This window comes from Balearica regulorum, chromosome 3 (assembly GCF_011004875.1).
Source record: "Balearica regulorum gibbericeps isolate bBalReg1 chromosome 3, bBalReg1.pri, whole genome shotgun sequence".
Classification (NCBI taxonomy): Eukaryota; Metazoa; Chordata; class Aves; order Gruiformes; family Gruidae; genus Balearica; species Balearica regulorum.
Genome location: NC_046186.1, coordinates 8,280,105 through 8,300,095, shown reverse-complemented (window position 1 = coordinate 8,300,095; position 19,991 = coordinate 8,280,105). Strand labels below are relative to the sequence as shown.

Below are 19,991 nucleotides of genomic sequence, written 5' to 3'. Positions count from 1 at the left end.
AACCATTAATATTCACTAGAAAGGGAGGTGCTGACACAACCTCACTTTCTTTCTCTAGCATTTCACAATTTGTATGAATCCCTTTATTGTCGTTATTCAGTAGGACAGAGGTGTTCTTTTTCCAAATGCATTTCACATCCAAGACATCTCACCTCTAAGACAAGCTGAAGATCGTCCATATACCTTTCTTCCGTCTGAATGAGTTCATGAATGTAGCCCTGCCTTTTCCTTTCCATCGGTTGCATAGTGTCAAGGCTTTGGAGATCAGCACACCCTGCGAGAAGTAAGCCAGCAGTTTAGGTCCCACTCAGGCCATCAGATTGATGAATTAACAAAATTGCATCAACATACACCAGGCTATGGCTCAGACTATATACACAGTGGTGCTCTTTAAAAACCCTGTTCACAGCAGCAGCAGGTTTTGAGTGATGTAGCGATCGATCCTTTACATCATTTTTTAGTCTGTCACCTTTTTATTTCTTCAAACATTCCCTGTTCTTGCACTGTGATGCAGAATAAAAATTCCTGACTTCCTGCCACTCCATTTGTCTCATGATTTTTCTCATCTCTTCTCCTTTTCTGCCATACTGTTTTGAAACTCTGATTTTCTCTTACCTTACGCAGTATCTTTTGTGAGACAAAGTCATCTAGAACGTGTCTGGGTCTGACTTAAGACATTGCACCTTTACTCTCCCCCCATTTCTGAAGTACTCTGCCTTGGTTACTAACCCATGATACAAACCACCAGTACAAATTTGTAAAGTTATAATGTATCACATTATAGTTGTGTAACTTCACAGTTGCACAACTTTTCTTCTCTCTTTAGAAACAAAATGAGCCTGAAATATGTTGAATTACTTTTATGCATCAAGTATGAGTAAATAAAGTCATGCAGAGGGACACATGGACGTTCAATGACACAAACCCCAAGTTTTCCGTAGTAACATGCAGACCCTACAGCTTCACACTGCTTTTTCTCTACTGTTACATGTTAGTAAGCATGCCAACAATGTTTGAAATTTAGTAACCAAATCAAAAACTGGAAAAACAAAGCGGTGTATATGTTTAGATGGGTAAAGGAGAGGGAAATAAAAAATTGCAGAGTGCTTGAGAACATACATCGATCACTTGATGTGATGGCATCAGATTTTAATGCAACGTGAACTGTGGATTTTGCAGGATAGCAGAAAGGACATCGCAGAGACTCATTTAGATCCGGCATTTCTAGAGGAATGATACTTTTTGAAAGTTTACAAGTGGTGTGAAAGGCAGCGTGACCGACAGCACTAAGGGCTGCATCTCCCCTGTCCCCTAACACATCTGGACACCGGAATTTGACTTTATTCACTGCCAACGCATCCATCTGTTTATGGGAAGGCTGCTCTAAATACAGAAATGAAAATGAGTTAGTAATAAATTTTGGGGGGGAGGGGAAAGCAAGAAACACTGAACATTTGGCTAAACTTGTGACAGTGGCCTAATGGGAACCTCATCGGCTTGTGCACTTCCTGCTGGACAGGCATCAAGCTGCTTTGAAGAAGCAGCGTCCTTCAGCAAAAGAGAAACTCTTGTCCAATGAAGTTTTATTATACCACTCAAAGTATTTTAACAGGGAAACCCTTTGACCAACACAAAGAAGTGAAACAGTAAAGGCAATAGCCAGATTTAAAATCAGGACCTGTCAGTTCTGTTTCGAACCCCCAAGGAGGATCACAGATCTTAAGCTTTCTGACTAATTTGAAAAAAAATGCCACTTTTTCTGAAGACATCTGGGATTGCAGCTCTTTTGATTGTGCAGAATGCTGCTTTGGCCTTGGTTATTCCCAAAGTTACAATGAGGCCAAAATTAGATGAGACAAAGGAGTTAAGTTGCAGATCAAAGTGATTCCTGTGAAGTTTGGTATCTCAGTCCATCGCGTGTGCTACTTCTGGATTCTAGCGTCATTCCTTAGTCTGTACAAGACTGAGCTTAAGCCTACTTGGTTCCTAAGACATGAAATTTTAGGATAATCAAGGGCTTGCACAGTAACCAGGCTTTATTTGTCGAGATTTGGAAGTCTCAGCTTTGACCACGTGATTCTCTTTTCTACAGCGAGGTACACTCCTGCAACAAGAGCAGGGACGGACTGAAGTTCCTGTTTGCTCACATCGCAGCTGTTACAACAACCCACACGCTTGGATTTGTGTCTGTCCCATGCTGTCTGCTTAAAGTCGAAGCAAACACTGGAAGGAAAACAGGCGGGTTTTTATGCAGCTAAAATAGATTTGGTTTATTTTCTCGTTATCAGATACAAAAATGCAGTTAACTGGCTCCTGCACTACCCTTGTGTTTAGACTGTCATTTTTTGGGATGAACAGACGAGTGCTGGTTTATATTTAAATAAGAACTAGTGAAAGCGCCCCAAATTTTGATGGGTCTGATGATACTGGCATAAAAACATAGTACACAATCCAGACATCCGATTTGAGAGAGCGAATTCAGGCATTTGGATCCGAAGGGAAGAAAGGCTGACGAGACAGAGAATAAACCAACCTGCCTAGTGCATCTGCCACAGTTTTCCCAAGGTGGCCATAGCAACGCCTGGCCTCACTGGTATGGAAAGGGCAGACCTGCATCTCTATCATTCTCCTCCCATGTTCCTGTTCCCTCCTCTCCTTGCATCAGTTCTGGCACTTCTCTGACTCCCAGCTCACACCCTGGCAGCAAATGAATCCCAAGGGGGGGAAAAGAAAACAGTAGTTTTCTGCTAGTTTAGCGGCCAGGAATGCGCATGGAAGCAGTAAAACTGCCTTTTTTGGCAGCAGAAAGCTGTTGGTTTGGCTTCTGTCTTGCAAAGCTTCATCCCAAGCTCCCCGTACAGCTAAGGAAAAGCAGTGAGATTTTTGGGAGTGCCTGCAGAGGGGAATCTCAGCTCGCTGTGTTGACTAGATAGGAGGTTCACATTACCTTTGGAGGGCAAACCAGCACACCTCTTCCACTGAGAGCTGTTCAGACAGTCTGGGGCATGATCTGGCTTGCTCCCTCCGAGAACCACATCTAATGGAACAAGCTGTGAGTGTCTGGCACCCTTGAAAGTTCGGGCACAGCAAGACAGCGATGCCTACTACAGCCGCGGTACCTTGTGGGACAAATCCTGCTCTCCAAGACGAGGAAACAGCTGTCTCGCACAGGCAGGGTAAAACAAGCTGGAGAGATTCTAAACAGGAAATCCCAGTCTCTGAAGTTATGGTTAAAATTATACTTCCCTCTCCAAATATACCTGAGCAAGAAATACTTTCTTCCTGTTAACATAACTAACCCTGCATGAAAAACTACCAAGTTTCACAGTCCAAAGATGTTTTACGCTGCAGGAGATTCAAATGCCTGAAAAACACAGGGGGCTGGGGGAGAAAACATTTCCATTTACTGATACATTTTGGATTTGAGAACGTACAAGGGAAGAATGACACCTTCTAAAGAAAAGAAATCCTCCAATGAAAGATGAATGAGACCTATCAGATTAAAAAAAAAAAAAAATCCATTTTTTTCTTTGTTAAAAAAGGGGAAATGAATTAAAATTCTTCACCTAAAAGCCAATTCCAGAGACCTGAGGTAAATAAAAGGCTTTCAAAGATACTCAGATGTGCTTGGGCACTGAGTGCTTTGTCCCCTTCCCCGGTGACCTTCCTCACTCAACGAACGATGAAAAAACAATAAAAATGACAGCTCTGGAAAGACATCTTATGCCTCAAACACGAGCTCAAGCACTTGCCTTGAAGGATCTATCTATACCAGAGGCATCACAGCTTTGGGTCACCAGTGAAGACTGTTTAGGGGTAGAGGTGGCCTATATAAATTGCATTTGTAAGGAAATAGCTTGGTTTGTTTAGGGTTGGGGGGGTTTTTAGGAATGTGGGTTTTTTTGTTGGGTTTGGGGTGGGGGTTTTTTGTTTTGGTTTATTTTTTAGCTCAAGCCAGTTGATATGCCTGGAAAAAGCAGATAAGGGGTTTTCTTTTTTTGCCTGTATTAGCCTGCCTCTGTTTTCCCAGGCTACCATAGAAAGACTGCATCTCACCTTAAGTACCATGGGCTGGTATGAAAATAGTCCCTCTAGTACAGCCAGAGAACAGACAGATGGTACCACGGGACATCACCCATGGCCATTTTACACACATAAGGGTAATTTACTTGCAACGTACTCCTGTCACTGCCTGTAGCTGTCAGCAGCCTCTGTGCCTACTGAAACCTGTGCAAGAAGCTAAACCAAGAAATTTGCCGCCGAGGAAAGGCTGGTTTTCATCAGGCCCTGGGAAGCATAATAAAAACATTTATCCAATCTCCCCTAATCAGTAAACACAGTATACTCTCTTTGTTACAACAGAAGAAATTTATGATTCAATTTTCAAGATGTAAAAAGCAAAATTAAGTCGCTCCATCACAGAGCCAGGTAACATAATGCTCATACCAAGCTATTCAGATGGGGAAAAATCCTCCCCGGATGGACAAAAAAAACAACAGACAAACTAGATCCATTTATGTGTCCCTTTAATAAAATACATTTGCATAGTTATCTTACAACTTTGTTTTAAAACAAAGATGAACAATTGCCTCATGCTAAGCATAGCCTGCATTTGCATGTCTTAACAATCATCCCCAAACATTAACACTCTAGCTTGAGAAGAACAACAAAAGATATTTTAAGGCAGCACACACCATTACGTAGCAGTTTTATTAGTTCATTACATTAAAGTAGCATGACCCTGTAGCAGCTCCCAACACTACTACAGGCCAAGGTTTGTCGGCATTCCTATGAGCAGACTTATTTACAGGTGTTTTCAACCTGACTCAAGAAAATCACACAGGGATACAATCTGACCAAGCATCGAGATGACACAAATATTCAGTGACTGGTAGGAGACGTTTCAATTATTAGCGTGTAAGTTTTTTGATGGAGCTTTATGCCTTCTGCACTCCTAACTGTAACATTAGTAACGCTGACATTACAGTAGCGCTTTGTATGCTTTCACAGCCCATCGTGAGCACCGACTACTCACGCACCCCAGCCCCGCAAACGGGTCTCAGTGGTGGCACAAGACTTTCCTGCAGGGATCTGATTGCTGGATCGGGAACTCGGCTCTGTAACTAAGCTTTTGTAAAACTACACTTTTGTAGGTTGTTAGTCTGTTATGCAAACTAGACAGTTACAAAATTAGGAAGTGTTTCAGTACCTGGTCTCGTGCATTTACAGCATCGTTTACGTTCTTACCCCCAATTACACCATGGCCCCTACTCTCTGCTGGCCCAAAGGAAACAATATTAAGCAAGTACTATGCTGTAGGCAATGTCATATTTTGCTTTCCTGGTTCGCTTCAGTTTTAACTGTTAACCTTGCGTGGCTCTGAGCAACCTTTAGACTCTCAGCTCTTCACTGGGGACCACCAGTTCAACAAATAACTATTTTCCACCTTGTCTTTAGTTCCAAAGCCAACCTTTTTCATCCAAATCAGGGATGAACACATCAATGCTAGTTTTACTTGGCTGGCTGGGATGACAACCGAACCCAACTCTATGGCCTTTTATCAACAAGGGAATGGATTGCACACAACCAGAGAAAAAGTAACATATTTGAAAGAAAAAGTCTGATTTAAACCCAGCTTCTATTAGCTATACCTCTTCAGTGATACAGAACATTATTTTAAAATAATTTTGCCTTAAATACATCCTCAGCAGAGTCTTTCCTATCAATGATCTGATGTATGTATACAATTCTCTCTGCACCAGCGTGGGAAGGAGAGCAGAGCTCTCGGGTTTGTGCTTCAGCTCTGTTAGGCAGGCTTTTGCAGCAGAGATAAATAATGAACGCAGAGACTACGTCTCTTTCAATCAGCAATTTATTAGGGTATATTATTATCTTTGTTATTACAGTTAGAGAATTTAGAGTGTGCTCGGATAACACTGAAACATGGAAAGGTAACCGTGAAACGCCAAAACGCTTCATTTCAATACTCATCAGTTCTAACTGAGGGGCAGCTGTTTCAATACTTATCAATGCTCATATCTATGTACCCAACTATGTATTTCACACTACTTGGTGTGAAACTTTACCTAATACTACCCTAATGGCCAATTATACCAGTTAAGAAATGGGTAGAATGCCAGCTGGTTTTGGAAAATGCCGTGTAACTATTTCCTAGGACATCCCAGATAGGATGTGAAGTTGTTTTTCATTTTTTCAAAGACAATTAGTATGAATTTGGCATTCAAGGAAAGCTGTCACTGACAAACAAGTCAGTTTGGCTCAAATCCCACACGTTAACGGTGCCTTTTAGAAATGGGAAAATTTATAAGATCACCTAATTATCAGACCACAGTAAGTGACTGCTTGATGCCACTGGTGTAGCACAACACACTTCAGCCTGTATTGAACAGGCTTTCATAGTCAGAAATTCAGAGAAGGCAATTCAGGGTGATTAGCATATTTTAGTAGAAGTACTTAAAATGTAGTTTCATAAGGAAATCAAGTTAGCTAGAATACTTGAGGAATTATCTAGCACATTATTTGCCTACGATAACATGATTTCATTCTATAGCAAAATAATGGAGTAGACAAAATACATCCAGAATAAAAATCCATTTGTAGTTCTATGTAGGCACATTGCTGCAGTCCGTATTGCACAAAAGATAAATCTCTGAACTAAAGGGCTCATATACATTATTTGATCAAGCATATTAAATACATAACATCCCACTCTTTCTATAGAAATTTTGGAGAAAGGCTTTTAAATCTCTGCAATTGGACTAACCTTTTCCTGATAGTACCTTCACAACATTCATACATATATATATATGTATATAGTAAACAAACAGAGTTTTGTAAACATTTCTGATTGCATAAGTGACCTTTGCTGTTTCATAACCAAGTTCAGGAAACCAACTAAATTACATACCATGTCTACTAGATCACTCCTGTTGTTACAGGAGCACAGAAGTATTTAATCAGACAAGTGGTCTGTTATTAAGTTAATCCCTTTATTTGAAGGGGTATCAGGGTTATAGTCTGAAGTCCTGGTCCCTCCCTCCCCCCAAACTAATAACGAGGAGCACAGTTCCATTTTTAAACCCAAATGCTCTGCCTTCAGCTCCAGGTGTCTGTTAGTGTTTCTTTTCTGGCAATGTCTCTTTACTGAGGTTACTTCTATATTAAGCTGCTAATTCATTTAACAGAAAGAAGAGCAGCAGCTTTCAGATAGTACTTAAAGTCACTGCAGGGCGTAGCCAGATAAAAACACTGTTCAGTACCGCTAACTATTTAATGAAGAAAAGGCTCTAGTAGCACAGAGGCTGTGTAAGTACTTACTGCAGTAACTAGTACGTGTTTGCTGTTTGCTAAAACTGAAAGCAAATACGAATTATTGGAATAAAGTATTTAAAGGAAGGAGGTTGTTTAGGGGTAAGATGTATCGAGCCAGAACAACCTGAATTCCTGCTATAGTACTGCTGTGAAGGAAGAAAAAAATTAAAATATCCTCCACTCTATGCTTAACAGTTCTTTCCCCAGTTGAAAAGGGTATTAAAAGGCTGGATGGACTGCACCGGATCTAAACCTTAGATCTTGTAGCATGTTTGTAAATCACAGTGACTATGAGCAGCAGAGCCAGGTAGGGTTTGTTTTCTGGATGAGCCTTGTAGGCTGCCAATTTTAAAAGCTCAATATGTAAGAGATTAAATCAAGTCCATTAGAACAGTAATCAGTGAACATTTTAATTCTGCAAAATACGTACATTACAACATTAAAAGAACACAACTGCCCATTCAAAACAGCTCAGATAAACTGTGCAAATAGTGGGTCTTTGTGTGTCTGCAATCCCACCACGCAAATGATAACTTGATATGCATGCTAATGATCTACGATTATCAATACCAAAGAAAAATACTAAAGGAAACAAGAATGAACAGCAGTGAAAGCCACACAAAGACCCGCTATCCTTTCTGCTGTTACAAATCAACTGTAACTGTAGATTATAAGAAAACCCACAAAAACCTAATTTCTTGACTGGATCTAACGTTCAAACGAAGCAAAAGGATTGTGTCAGAGATATGTGAGCAGGGCTGGCCACCCTGCCTCCACGCTACAGTCAAACTCGGATAGTGGGTCTCTGAGGTGCTTTCACACTGGAAGACAACATTGGGTCCTAAAAAAAACAAAAAAAAATGAAGGATAAAATGAACATAAATTTGAAGAGTGAAACATATGAGTTCTACGGACAAAGACAGAACAACACTGAAAAGGTCAGAAAGGAATGACTAACATTCAACTTTCTGAAAACAGACATCATGAGCTTCTACTCTTGCAATTTCATATTTATAAACACACACAGTTTTAAGTACTTGTGACCAGCCATCACTGACTCTGAAAAACTCTTGTCATCAATTCACTTGAAGGAAGTTTCTTCCCAAGGAAGACTTCTGTTATGTAGACTCAACAACGCAAGGTCAAGCCCTAAAGGGTTTTTTTTAAAGGCAATGGCAAAATTCCCTGAGATTTCAACAAAGCCAGGATTTTTCTTTGTCTCTAGTAATACAAAGCAGGAAGTACCACACACCTTGCGGGTATTCCAGAGACTATTCCGCACCCTAGGATTTCAACCTGGAAGCTTTATCAAGCCTGACTGACATTCACCAACTAGTTTTCAAAATACAAAATGACTATGTCACCGTGAACTAAGGGATTGATTTTGTATTTGGTCCGTGGTGAAAGGAGTAAAATTCTGGAGCTGTCAAGTAAAATCTTAGAATAAATTATTAATCTTTATGTGTAAGAAATGAATGTGGACCTGCAACATGCAACACCTCAAAGCCACTGATACCACAAACTCTTACTCCATAACCATAGTTACTTGGTAGTAACTTGGCAATTACTAGAGAACTTCAAAACGTGTTGTCCATATATAGACACAGAAATGCACCTGCCACAAGCAAGTTCCAAAGTTGTTTTTCACTATGAACACCCTGGAAGCTCGGTCAGCTTCATTCATTAGACAGTGGAGGACAGGAATTACTAATGATCTTTGTGCATGGAGATAAACTGGAAATACAGATCCTTGTGGTTGAAAGGACAGGACTTGCCTCATGTCTCTAAAGTGTCACATCTACAAGTAAGGTTTGAGGAGGAAAAAGTAGTTAGGTAAAATCTAGTGGTATTACTACAAACATCAAGTTTGTACCTAAGGAAATTCACACCGTGGTCATATGCATGTCAAGAACTGTCTGCAGAGAGAGGATCTGTTCGCAGTCTAACCAACTTTTGCCATGCCACTGGCAGAAGGCAGAGCAGGCAGGTTTACATGGGGGAAGGAGATACTTATCAAGCTACGGGGACTACCTGGAACTCACGTCTAAGCACCTGAAGGAGTAGCTTAGATGCCTGAGGAACTGCAACAATGCTGGGCTATGAAAAGAAAAGAGTGAACAGAAATAATAACTATACGTACATTAGAGTAGAAAGAACTGGTACAACATTCAGTTCTGTGAAAGACCAGTCTCACAAAGGGACATGAGATACCTCGGGTAAGATGAACTAGAAGCCTCTGCATACTGAGCATAGGTACGTCCACCAGGCTGAGTTGTCCAGCTCTTGGCAAGAACGTCTCCGAGAGATGAACAGATCTCTAACACTAAGAGACATCCAGCAACCAAATATGCTGATGTAGCTTGAGCATCTGTCTTGCCTCCACCTGAGATACGTAACCTCAATGGTTGAGCAAGCACTCAACAAAGAACAGAAGATTATGCACATTCCTTTACTATATAGCTATTGGTATTTTGAAACCTCATGTACATCTTACTTATTCTTTATGATGACTGCTGTGCAAACATTAGAATAAGGGCTAGTAAAATGTCATTAAAACATGAGTAAGTCTAACCATCACCAAGGTCACTGAGAGCACAAGTCTCAAGTATTCTGTGACGGCTGTATTTAAGAGACCTGTTGACAGACCTATGACACCCTTGATTGATTTTTTTTTTCCTTGCAGAGACCCTGTGCCAGGATGTGCAGCTACACCAACAGGAAAAGTGATCTTGTCGGCACAGCTTATTCCGTTCACAGAGCTATTTCAGCAGCCTCAGAGAAGAAACATCTGACCTAAGTTCCTTCTTTGCTAGGGAAGTTTGCCATTACAGCTCTAACTAGTAAGTCCCAGGAAAAACTCTGGGTACAAAGGTGGTCCGTATAACAGAGTTTAAATTTGAGGGAAAAGCAGAATTTTCCTAAGCTGCAGACCTATTTGAGTAAACCAAATCTGCCTGCTCCCTTTCAAATACTATTACATTTGACTGTCTAGAAGAGACAGTGGGAGAAACTGCTGTTCAACAGAAACATTACAATATTCAGATTAACAATTCTTTGAAGTATAACAATGCATTTTTAAATTATATTCTGTCATATCTCCAAGCTGCTCCCTAGAGGGCCACATCAATATTTCTGTGGGACAATCCCTTAGTGATTTCTCAAGAATACTAGTGACACTTTCTACACTATATTTAAATAAAAGCAAAAAAATATTTTAAGGAAATCCAAACAAGTTTGACAGTTCAATCAGTACTTATGTAATATTTCTCTGGTTACAGAAGAATGGTTCAGCCCTAGCTTACTGCTAACACAACTTACTCAGACTTCACACCATATGAAAGCAGCCCAGCTGAAATCTGTGTAACGGTATTCACACGATGCTGCGCTTAAGCTGACAAGCCATGCTGGTTTTGAGCAGGCTCTGGACTTTAAGCAGGATTTTTCCTGAAGTTTCCAAATGCATATATTTTAATATCACGAAAAAGTGGCAAATCCCAGCACAAAATGGATATACAAACTAGCTTATTTGAAATACTCAGAGAATTTTTTTTTTTTTTTTTTTTTTAGAAAAATTCCATGTATTTTTCATTCACCAATAGGTGGATTTTGTTAATTAGGCATGAGTAGATCTGCTTCATAGCAAATACACTATTTCTCAGATAAAAGTCTGATGATGACGTAAGATGACCTGGTGCACATCTGCTCATCTGACTGCCACTGGCTGACCTTTGTCAGTGCACTGTCAAAGGAAAATTCTCTTCATGCAGCCACAATTTGATGTGGATGGAAATATTTTTACTCCACAACATTGAAATCTGAGAAAAAGACATCCTAATAACACATCAGCAAACAATGAGAAAAACTTAACTGTCACATCAAATGCTTCCAATTACAACTTGATCTCAGCAGTGCTTTTGTTGGAAATTAGCGGTACATGGAATAGCCTTGCACTTACCACACTCAGCTACGTAAGTCTAAGTGGAAACACATGTGGTGTGATAAGCTAGTATCTATCATTTTTGAAAATTCAGAAAGTTTTAATATGCAGCCAGAACCTCAATTTTATAGCCCATCTGGATTTAGTCTATGCTACTTCTTCAAAATTGAGATTTTTGTCTCTATTTAAACAAAAAACCCAAAGGATCCTGTTAATGGATCCTTTCAAAGGATCATTTTAATGATTTAGATATGCCTAATCAAAAGAATGTTAAGTTTAATCTAAATGCGGAAGTTTTTGTCATCACAGCCACACCAGCCAGAGGCATTAAAAAAAGTTACAAAAATAAAATAGATACCAATGTGTTACAAAAATGTAAGCACATGTGTAATTTAGCTAAAAAGAAAACCTCAAGAATGGTGCATACTGTATTTTGCCTAGGTACTCTAAGAAGCTACCCAGGGAAAATCTTTTCATTTTCCAGTATCTTCATTACCAAGTTTGTGAATTCTTCTCTAAGAAAACAACTCCACTGAACAAATCTTAAGTCCAAACTGGTCCTACACACTAGCTATAGGCTAGTAAGAGACTACCTCAACCAGACTTCTGGACGCATGTTTTTACACCGAGAAAAGTACAAATGATGCCTAGGGAAAAACAGTAAGTGACGGGACAAGGCTTGTTATATCAAAGGAGCAACTTCTGCATTAGGATACATTCCCAAACCCACTGATGTCATGGGTTGATATAAAAGTTGGTTTGATCACAGTGCCCCGGGATGAAAAGCTGAGGGAGTAAAAATGGTGGTAATCGTCTCTGGGGAGAGGGGCCAAAAAAACAGGGGGGGTTGTGGGAGAGATACCAGAAATCTTTACTGTGTTTATGTGCAAAAAAGACACAGAAAGTTTTCACTGTGAGATAGATGTATATTCTAGCATTCAGATCTCAGCCTGCTGCTGATAATTTTCAGCTTAACGTGTGTTTTGATATAGATCTTGTTTCCGGAATTGGATGAGAGCTGGATTGCCGGGAGCCAGGACACACATGTTTACCATAGGATAGATCACTTGCTAATGCTAGAATCTTCTCCCTATCCTTTCTATGGTTACTTATATTTAAACTATTTATCAGTTTAGTTAAAGATACTACAGCAGGCGCTTTTTTTATTTTATAAAACTTGAGCAAGTTCTATAATCAAACACAGTATGCCTGCACTGACTCCCCATCAGCACCTTTAGTGGAAGGGGAACACCCACCAAATCTAACATTTTAGCTCACCTAGCACTTTTACTATTACACACTGGCTGGTTGGTAATGTGCTGGTTGTTTGTAGGTTAAATAGACAAGTATTTAAAGTACTTAGTACTAAAGTAAAGTATTTAAAGAGAGGGTATTTAAAGTACCAATAAATTCAGCTGATGCCTGGAACTCCAAATTCTAAACACAAGCAGAAGAATAGCAATGCACTTTTGAAATAAAGTAGCAAAATTAATAAAAAATAAAATGTGCTTACACTGCTGACTTGGATCAGAATCCGTGGTCATCTTCACGTAGTTTGAGGGGAAGAGACCTGTCACACCACTGATTTCTCCTTGCCACCAGTCAGCATCATCTTTGTTCAGTACATTAATAAGTTGCCCTTTGGAGAAACTGAGCTCATCTTCATTGTTTGCCATGTAATCATACATCGCTATCACTTGACACACTATGAAGAAATAAACAAAAATAGCAGAACACTGTTACACAAGTATTAATACTGTTTTTTGAGTGTTTTACATAACTGCAGGAAAGGAACAACAATTTCACGTACACTGTTACATAAGAAAAATGCCACATGATCTTATCTTGATGTGGAACTGTCCTCCCTTTTCTTCTGTTTGTTTTTTTTTTTAAAATTGGGCCAGGCAGTAATCTTTACTGCCACTTTATGTATCTATGGACTTATATAGCAAATTGATTCAGTTAGTATAGCATCTATTGACCTTCTAAACATTTTAAAATATAATCAAGTATGCTTCTCTCTCTTTTACTGGCTCAGAAAAGAAAGTGAGTTTGATTATCTTATAGCTGATACTTGTGAGAAAAATGTGGCAAAGGCAGAGGAAATGCACATTAGCTCATCATGAGCTGCTAGTTTAGTCAAAGGCAAGTTTTGTCCAGTACACCCAGGAAGCTGTTGTATAAGCAAGTCATAGCTGTGGAGAACAGCACAATTGCAGCATGCAGAACCAAAAAAAGCTCCTTTTCTGTGAAATAATCTCATTTATACCCAGCCATTCAAATGGAAACAATCTAGTGGAAATTTGCTGCTTAGTTTCCCTCCTTATAAGGAGCACTGCACGTAATTCCAAGGTGTTTGTCAATGATTGTGAGTTTGCTGTAAGATTTTTGCTAGCGTTTGGAAACACAGAGTTTCCAAATGAGAACAGTGTGGCTCTTCAGTGTATTCAGCCAATTAAAAAGTTCTTGCCGTAGAAGATGGACTGCTGATCCTCACAGATTTCTGGATGTAAGCATCTTTGTATGACTGAGAGTTTCTGTTGTAAGGTACGTAAAGGATAGCGTGTACTACGGAGGGACTCTACCAAGAACTGTTTTGGTTAAGATGTTGTGACATTTAACCTTTCTTGGACAGAGATAAGAGCTGAGTGGACAAGTCTGTCAAAAGACCCCGATTCTAACTAGGACTTTACTTTCCACAGTGACACCACAATCGGACACGGCCATTAAATGTAATATTACACTAGTTACGTAATTCAGACTGGTATCAGAATGACTGAAGCAGTTATATAAAATGCTCTAAATGAAATATAAAGTCTCTTTTTTTTTTTTCACCTGAGGGAGCAGCAGATGTGGTTCTTTCACTGCTCGGACCCAGTAATTTCACATGGCTGGCAGGGAACCATCCTTTCTGTCTCTTTTTCCCTCTTGCCTGTAAATGTTTGAAGTGGTTATTGCACAATTAAGAAACCAAATACTCAATAGACTGGAAAAAATGCAACAAATGTCACACAGTTTTGCCAAGAAAAGACAGAGTCAGGCTTCCAAACACCAACTAAATACTAAACTGATCTCAAAAGGAAAAAGTCTGGCTAAAGGATAAAACAACCCAATTCAAATAAAGTTGTACCCCAGTATGTTCTGGAAAATTTAATAATCCAAATTTTTCAAGTGCAGCTAATTATTTCAGTGCATAATTTAATTGTAGGGCTGAAAATTCGCTCTATGAACATTCCACTTATGCATCATATAAGGAGTGTCTAATGAGATACCCAGAACAGAGGGAACAATTACCATAAGCTACTTTTGAAAATCCTAAGTATTTGATATCACTTCCTACCTAGTACTGCCTGTGAGAATTTGAAAATAATTTCCTCATTTTTTAGTCTTCACTTTTCTAGTCCCACAGATAAAGATGATCTCTGCACACACTGAAGAAACAAACATGCTTCAGAGTGCACAAAAAAAGTCAGGATGTAAAAGCGAGCACAGATTTTTAGAAAGCAGTAACTGTAGAGTGAGCTCTATTACAACAACAAAAAAAAGAAATTCAAACTAGCAAGAATTGACAATTACGTATCTTAATTTCCCTTCCCCCACCCCCACTTTTTTTTTTTATTTTTAAATTCTTTGAAGCCTCTTCCTGAACCAGCACTGGGCCTACTTTTCTTAAAATACAAACTATTCATTGTTTTCTATATTCATTTATTTTTTTGCACAGACTACGAATACATTTTCCACTGCTGTTAATTCACAGAAACTCTGTGCAGCAATTTCTCAACTTGCTCACTGTGATGTCTCCTCCTGTATCTGTAAAGCAGGCTGATTTTAAAAACAGGTGCTGAATAGTTAGATCAGCCCAGTTTTAACTATTGAAGATAGGTGTTAACAAGAGTATTCACTCAAAACAGAGTGTGTGTGGCTGTAGAATACCTTGGGAAAGGCCAATTAAGTGATATTAAGAGGACAGAACGTTCTATTGTGCTGTTCAATCCCAATATTGGAAATAGCATTCAGTATTGGAAGTAACAGGTTTAAATCCAGGCTGACACTGCAGATCCCGTTAAAATTCAGGGTAACAAAGAGATATAAGATCATGATTTCATTTTTTGTATTGGTTGCAAAGATGAAGGCTGTTATGGACAAGATCCATGGGGCTCTGAAAGTCAAAATATCAACTATGATTTAAGAAGAACATTGTGTAACAGTATTCTCAGCCCTTGGGACTAGACATTCATTACTAGGTGAGGAAAGGAGAAAATGGGAATAGCAACCTTTACGCTAAACTAGTTTTCATGAATTCCTGTTCTTAGAATAATTTTGCAATTTAATGTTTTACAAATTAGATCCTAACCAATTTATTAACTGTCAACATCCCTCTTCTCCCTCCCATGCACATGTTCATTGACAGTTTTACTATTTTCTGTGACCAAAAAACCCACCCCGAAACAAAAAAAACAAGCAAGCAAACAAAAACCCCCAGCAACCCAAGGTTTAATTAAAAACTTGTTTTTCCCCAAATATGGTTTATCCAAGATGAAAATAACTTTCTAGTCAGTTTTTAGAACACTATACTTAGTTGTTTACTCAAGTTAAACCCAAGGTCACCTCCTTGCCGTTCCTGAAGTCACAATTATTTCTCCTTCAGTAATTACCTGCAACTCTCCTTGCCACCATCCACTAGCATTTTTCTTCAGAATAAGTATTAGCTGTCCTGGAGCAAGACTAAGCTGCTCAGTTCCTGATGCAGCATAGGCAGTAGTAACCTGAGCAATTTCTGAAAAGATATTATATTAATTGCATTATTTTTTCATTACAACAAGAGCTATATCCTGGTATGTATCTTGCAGCTAAGCATATTAGCCACCATTAAAACACTGCTATGAACCCAAATGCTCATAGTCACTTATGAAACAGTCCTGAGTGTTAAAAAGTTATCACACTTACCAGGTTTCTTATTTGTTGTTCCAGTTTTGCCAGCATTACTAGAAGCCTACAAAGACACAACAATCATCTTAATATGCAATAAAACCCGTAGAGTTTACACCAGCTTTAAGCATGTGGACAGAAAGGCACATGGAAAGTTTAATTTTGAGCCCGTATTTAACAAAATACCATCCTGTACGGAGGGAGACAGTGTGACACTGGCTAGAGCACTGGTTTAGGACTCAAGCTATCTAGGCTTTTCTGTCAAGCATATTAACCCCTGCTTAAAATCACTATCTAAGAGCTAGCTATCAATACAATAAAATTAAGAGGAAGCATTGTGCATTAATTCTCAGAATACAAACTCACTTCTTGATCCTTCAGTCTGACGTAATTGGAGGGGAAGATTCCAGTTCTGCCATCAATGCTCCCAGTCCACCATTCCCCTTCCTTCTGAGTCACTAGGATTTCCTCACCTTCCGTGAAAGTCAAGTCGCCAGGCTCAGAACTTGAATATGAATAGAGTGCAACATACTCTGTGCAAACAGCACATATAAAGAAGGAGACAATAGTTTCAGATAAGAGGATAAAAGTACGTCAGATGCCAAGTAAAGCCATCTGATATCAGCATTCATCAGTGTGTTTGTAATATGGATCATGTCTTCACAAGTTTGTGAATCAACGTACCTACTTGCTTGACTGTAATCACATCTCGCCTCACGCTTACAACTCTGAACTACAGGTACACAACTGTGTACAGACAGATGGATTTGGCACAGTGAGTTACTACCCTATGATCATCCTGCAGGTCAGTGGAGGCCTGTAGACCACAGCCTGAAAGCTCATCTCTTGCACTGAGTATTCCACCCTGCCTCTGTGTTTCACAGCAAGAATACTATACACCTAAACTGAATTAAAACCATTCTTACCTAACACAGCAAAATAAAACAACACAAGTGGAATTAAAATATAATTGGAGAAGCATGGAGATACACTAGATTAAAGGGCTTAGAAAGTGCTTCCCACAAATTTTTCTCCAGTAATATTTGTTTTCTTTACTCCCTACTGATTAAAAGAGGATGACCCACACTCAGGAGACTAAAAATCCCTTCTCATGTCTCTACAGTATAGCATAAGACAGTAGCGAACAGCAGGAAGAGAACTCGGCTTATAGGTATGAGACATATTTAATTTTTCAGAAATAAATTAATGCTTGAGCAAAAGTCTTAAAACCAAAACTCAGGCCTGAGCTCAATGTGAAATAGTTCTAAGCTTTACTCAAGTTCTCATTTTAGAATTCTCACAACAGTAGCTCAACATTTGCACTGTATCTTTTGGAGAAGCATTAAAAGGCCTGCTCAGAAACTCTGCACATGTTTAAAGCTTATTCACACGCCATTAAGCAGAAACAGACTGTATCATTAAGTACCATATTTCCTGCTGCCTTACCCTCTCCTGCTGCGTAAGACTGCGTATTAGGCTTTTTGTTTACAGCTGCATAAATAGCTTCTGGTCTGCGGAAAGAAAAAAAAAAGTTCGAGTAACTAAAAAGTCTGACCAAGAACACATCTCTTAACCAAAGTGAGCTTAGTCTCATCCTAATAATCTCAAAGTTGGTATTGCCTCTAAATTAATTGCAAAGACATCCCTGACTGTCAAACATTGACAGCTATGACTGATGTTAAGATATGAGTGGCATCCAAGAGCACACCACTTCAAAAAAAGTGTAACGTGATGAAATATGAGAACATATATTCACAAATTATGCAATCCAAAAGAAGTACAAATCAAAAACTTCATCTAAATTTTCTCATTCTAGGGAAAATCTAAGAACTTTTATCATAATGTATGAAAACAACAATTCACATGCAATGATGTGGCCATCCCATCAGTAACCAGACTTTGAATTATTATCCTTGCAGCATTACTATGGACATAATGATCTTTTCATGTAAAGAAAAATACATGGTTTCTGCAAGATGTGCATTATGAGCTTACAGTTCTTTGTAGGTCACTTAGAATTTGGGCCCTTCAGAGGCAGAACACAGCTACATTGCAAGAAAGCTGACTTAGTAATGAACCGAAACAAAGTCTGGCACTTGATGAATAATCTCACCACTGATTTTTCACAGCAGTCAGCCTCGGAAGACTGTCTATTTGCACAGTAGTGAGCCCAACATTACTTGCCTTGCCAGAATGAAATAATAAAAGCATGAAATGGCACTGTATAAATTGTAAAAGGTATTTATATTCTTCACTTTAAAGCACTGCAAGAATTTTGCACTCTAAACCACCTCTTTTTGTAAACTGTTGAACAAAACAAAAATAAAAGTTGCACTTACTCCTCTTTCTTGATTTCACTCCCAGGTAAGAGCTTGACGTAAGATTTTGGAAACCAACCCCTTCCTCCATGTACCTCTCCGAACCACCAGTTTTCCTGCTGCTCCAGGACAGTAATGATATCATGTTTTGAAAAATTCAAGTGGTTATCTTTTTTTGCAGTCCAAGAGCAAAGTGCTTGTGCTTTTAAGTTTTCAACAGGCTGCCCCTGTTAAGACAGAAGTGGAGATGTTGATTGACCACACTACCCCAAACTGGTGCAAGCGTTAAAAAAACCCCCACAAACCAACCAACCAAACAGCGATGTATCTTTTATTGAAGTTTAAGCAACTTCACTCTTAAATGATGGCTGAATAACTTATTGGTGTATACAAGCTGTTGATTGAGGAACAATCTCTCAACTCTGTTTCTTATTTGTTAGAAATATCTTGTGTCTCTCATTACACATGAAAAATATTTTAGAACAATGAAACATACTGCTTGAGTCTTCTTGTTCACTGGTCCCTGGAAACATATGGAATTATGTCAATGCATACGAGTGGAGCATGCAGACTAGCTCCTTTATCCTCTAGCCTGTTCAGCGCACCAAGTATCAGAAAAGTCATGCTTTGTTTTGCTGTTTTTTGTAAATCAGTTTCATTAACATGAACCTAAAATACAGCAAGCTCTCCACTCTCACACAACGTACCTGTCCATGGATGGGTGAAACAGATCCAGGGGACACAGTGCGAGTAAAAGCTGATTTCTGTTGCCATGCTGTATTAACATTCAGGCTAGAAAAAGGTATGTTTTGGTAATCAGATTCTTCTGCAGATTTGCTTGCTGAAAGTGGTCTGAATTGAAAGTGAAATTGAATACAGGCATATTTAACATATTACAATTTTTATTTCAAACATACCTCAAGCAGAATCACTTTTTTTTTTAACACATATAAAAGAGATACTCTACACAATGTGAAGCAGACTGTCAAATTCTTGAAATTTCCCACCTAAGACTTTCAGGTAGGTTCTTCAGTAAGTTTTCTGCATTTGTATTTTGAAAACAAACGCTGAATGAAATTATACAACACATTATGTGTTAGCTAAATTTAGAAAAAGCAATTGTAACACAAACATAACAAAAAACTCACTCTGAAGCAGCTGAGGTAGTAGATAAAGATACTGTAGGAGGAAGTAAGGCCTTCTTAGGAGATAAAGATTTTTCTCCTTCTGGTATTTTTTCTACATAATTGCATGGAAACCAACCAAAATGTCCTTGAAAACTCCCATAAAGCCAACCAGGCTCTCCCACAGTTTTTTCATCAACCTATGGACAGGAGGACAAATACAAAGAAAACACAATTAGCAGCATGAAACAAACGGGGTATCTGGTGCGTCAGCATCTGCTGGCACTTTGAATTGAACAGCGTGAGCAGCCCTCACACGAGGATCAGCATTTTCATTCTCTTCCCTTTCAG

At 39.0% G+C, this 19,991-nt stretch overlaps 1 protein-coding gene across 4 annotated transcripts in view; it reads right to left on the bottom strand.

Annotated features, from left to right (window-relative positions):
- Positions 1-19,991, bottom strand: part of ITSN2 (intersectin 2) — an 84,484-nt gene that overhangs the window by 8,535 nt on the left and 55,958 nt on the right. For 3 of the 4 annotated variants that reach the window (XM_075750491.1, XM_075750494.1, XM_075750492.1), the window contains 10 exons: positions 19,665-19,840; positions 19,224-19,368; positions 18,538-18,743; positions 17,645-17,709; positions 16,565-16,731; positions 16,217-16,262; positions 15,925-16,046; positions 14,105-14,201; positions 12,783-12,974; positions 153-274 (listed from right to left, as the gene is read on the bottom strand). In XM_075750491.1, coding sequence (XP_075606606.1) covers positions 153-274; positions 12,783-12,974; positions 14,105-14,201; positions 15,925-16,046; positions 16,217-16,262; positions 16,565-16,731; positions 17,645-17,709; positions 18,538-18,743; positions 19,224-19,368; positions 19,665-19,840 — 1,338 coding nt within the window. Of the gene's footprint in view, positions 1-152; positions 275-4,509; positions 8,174-12,782; positions 12,975-14,104; positions 14,202-15,924; positions 16,047-16,216; positions 16,263-16,564; positions 16,732-17,644; positions 17,710-18,537; positions 18,744-19,223; positions 19,369-19,664; positions 19,841-19,991 lie in introns of those variants that run through there. The other variant, XM_075750493.1, reaches the window with a different exon arrangement.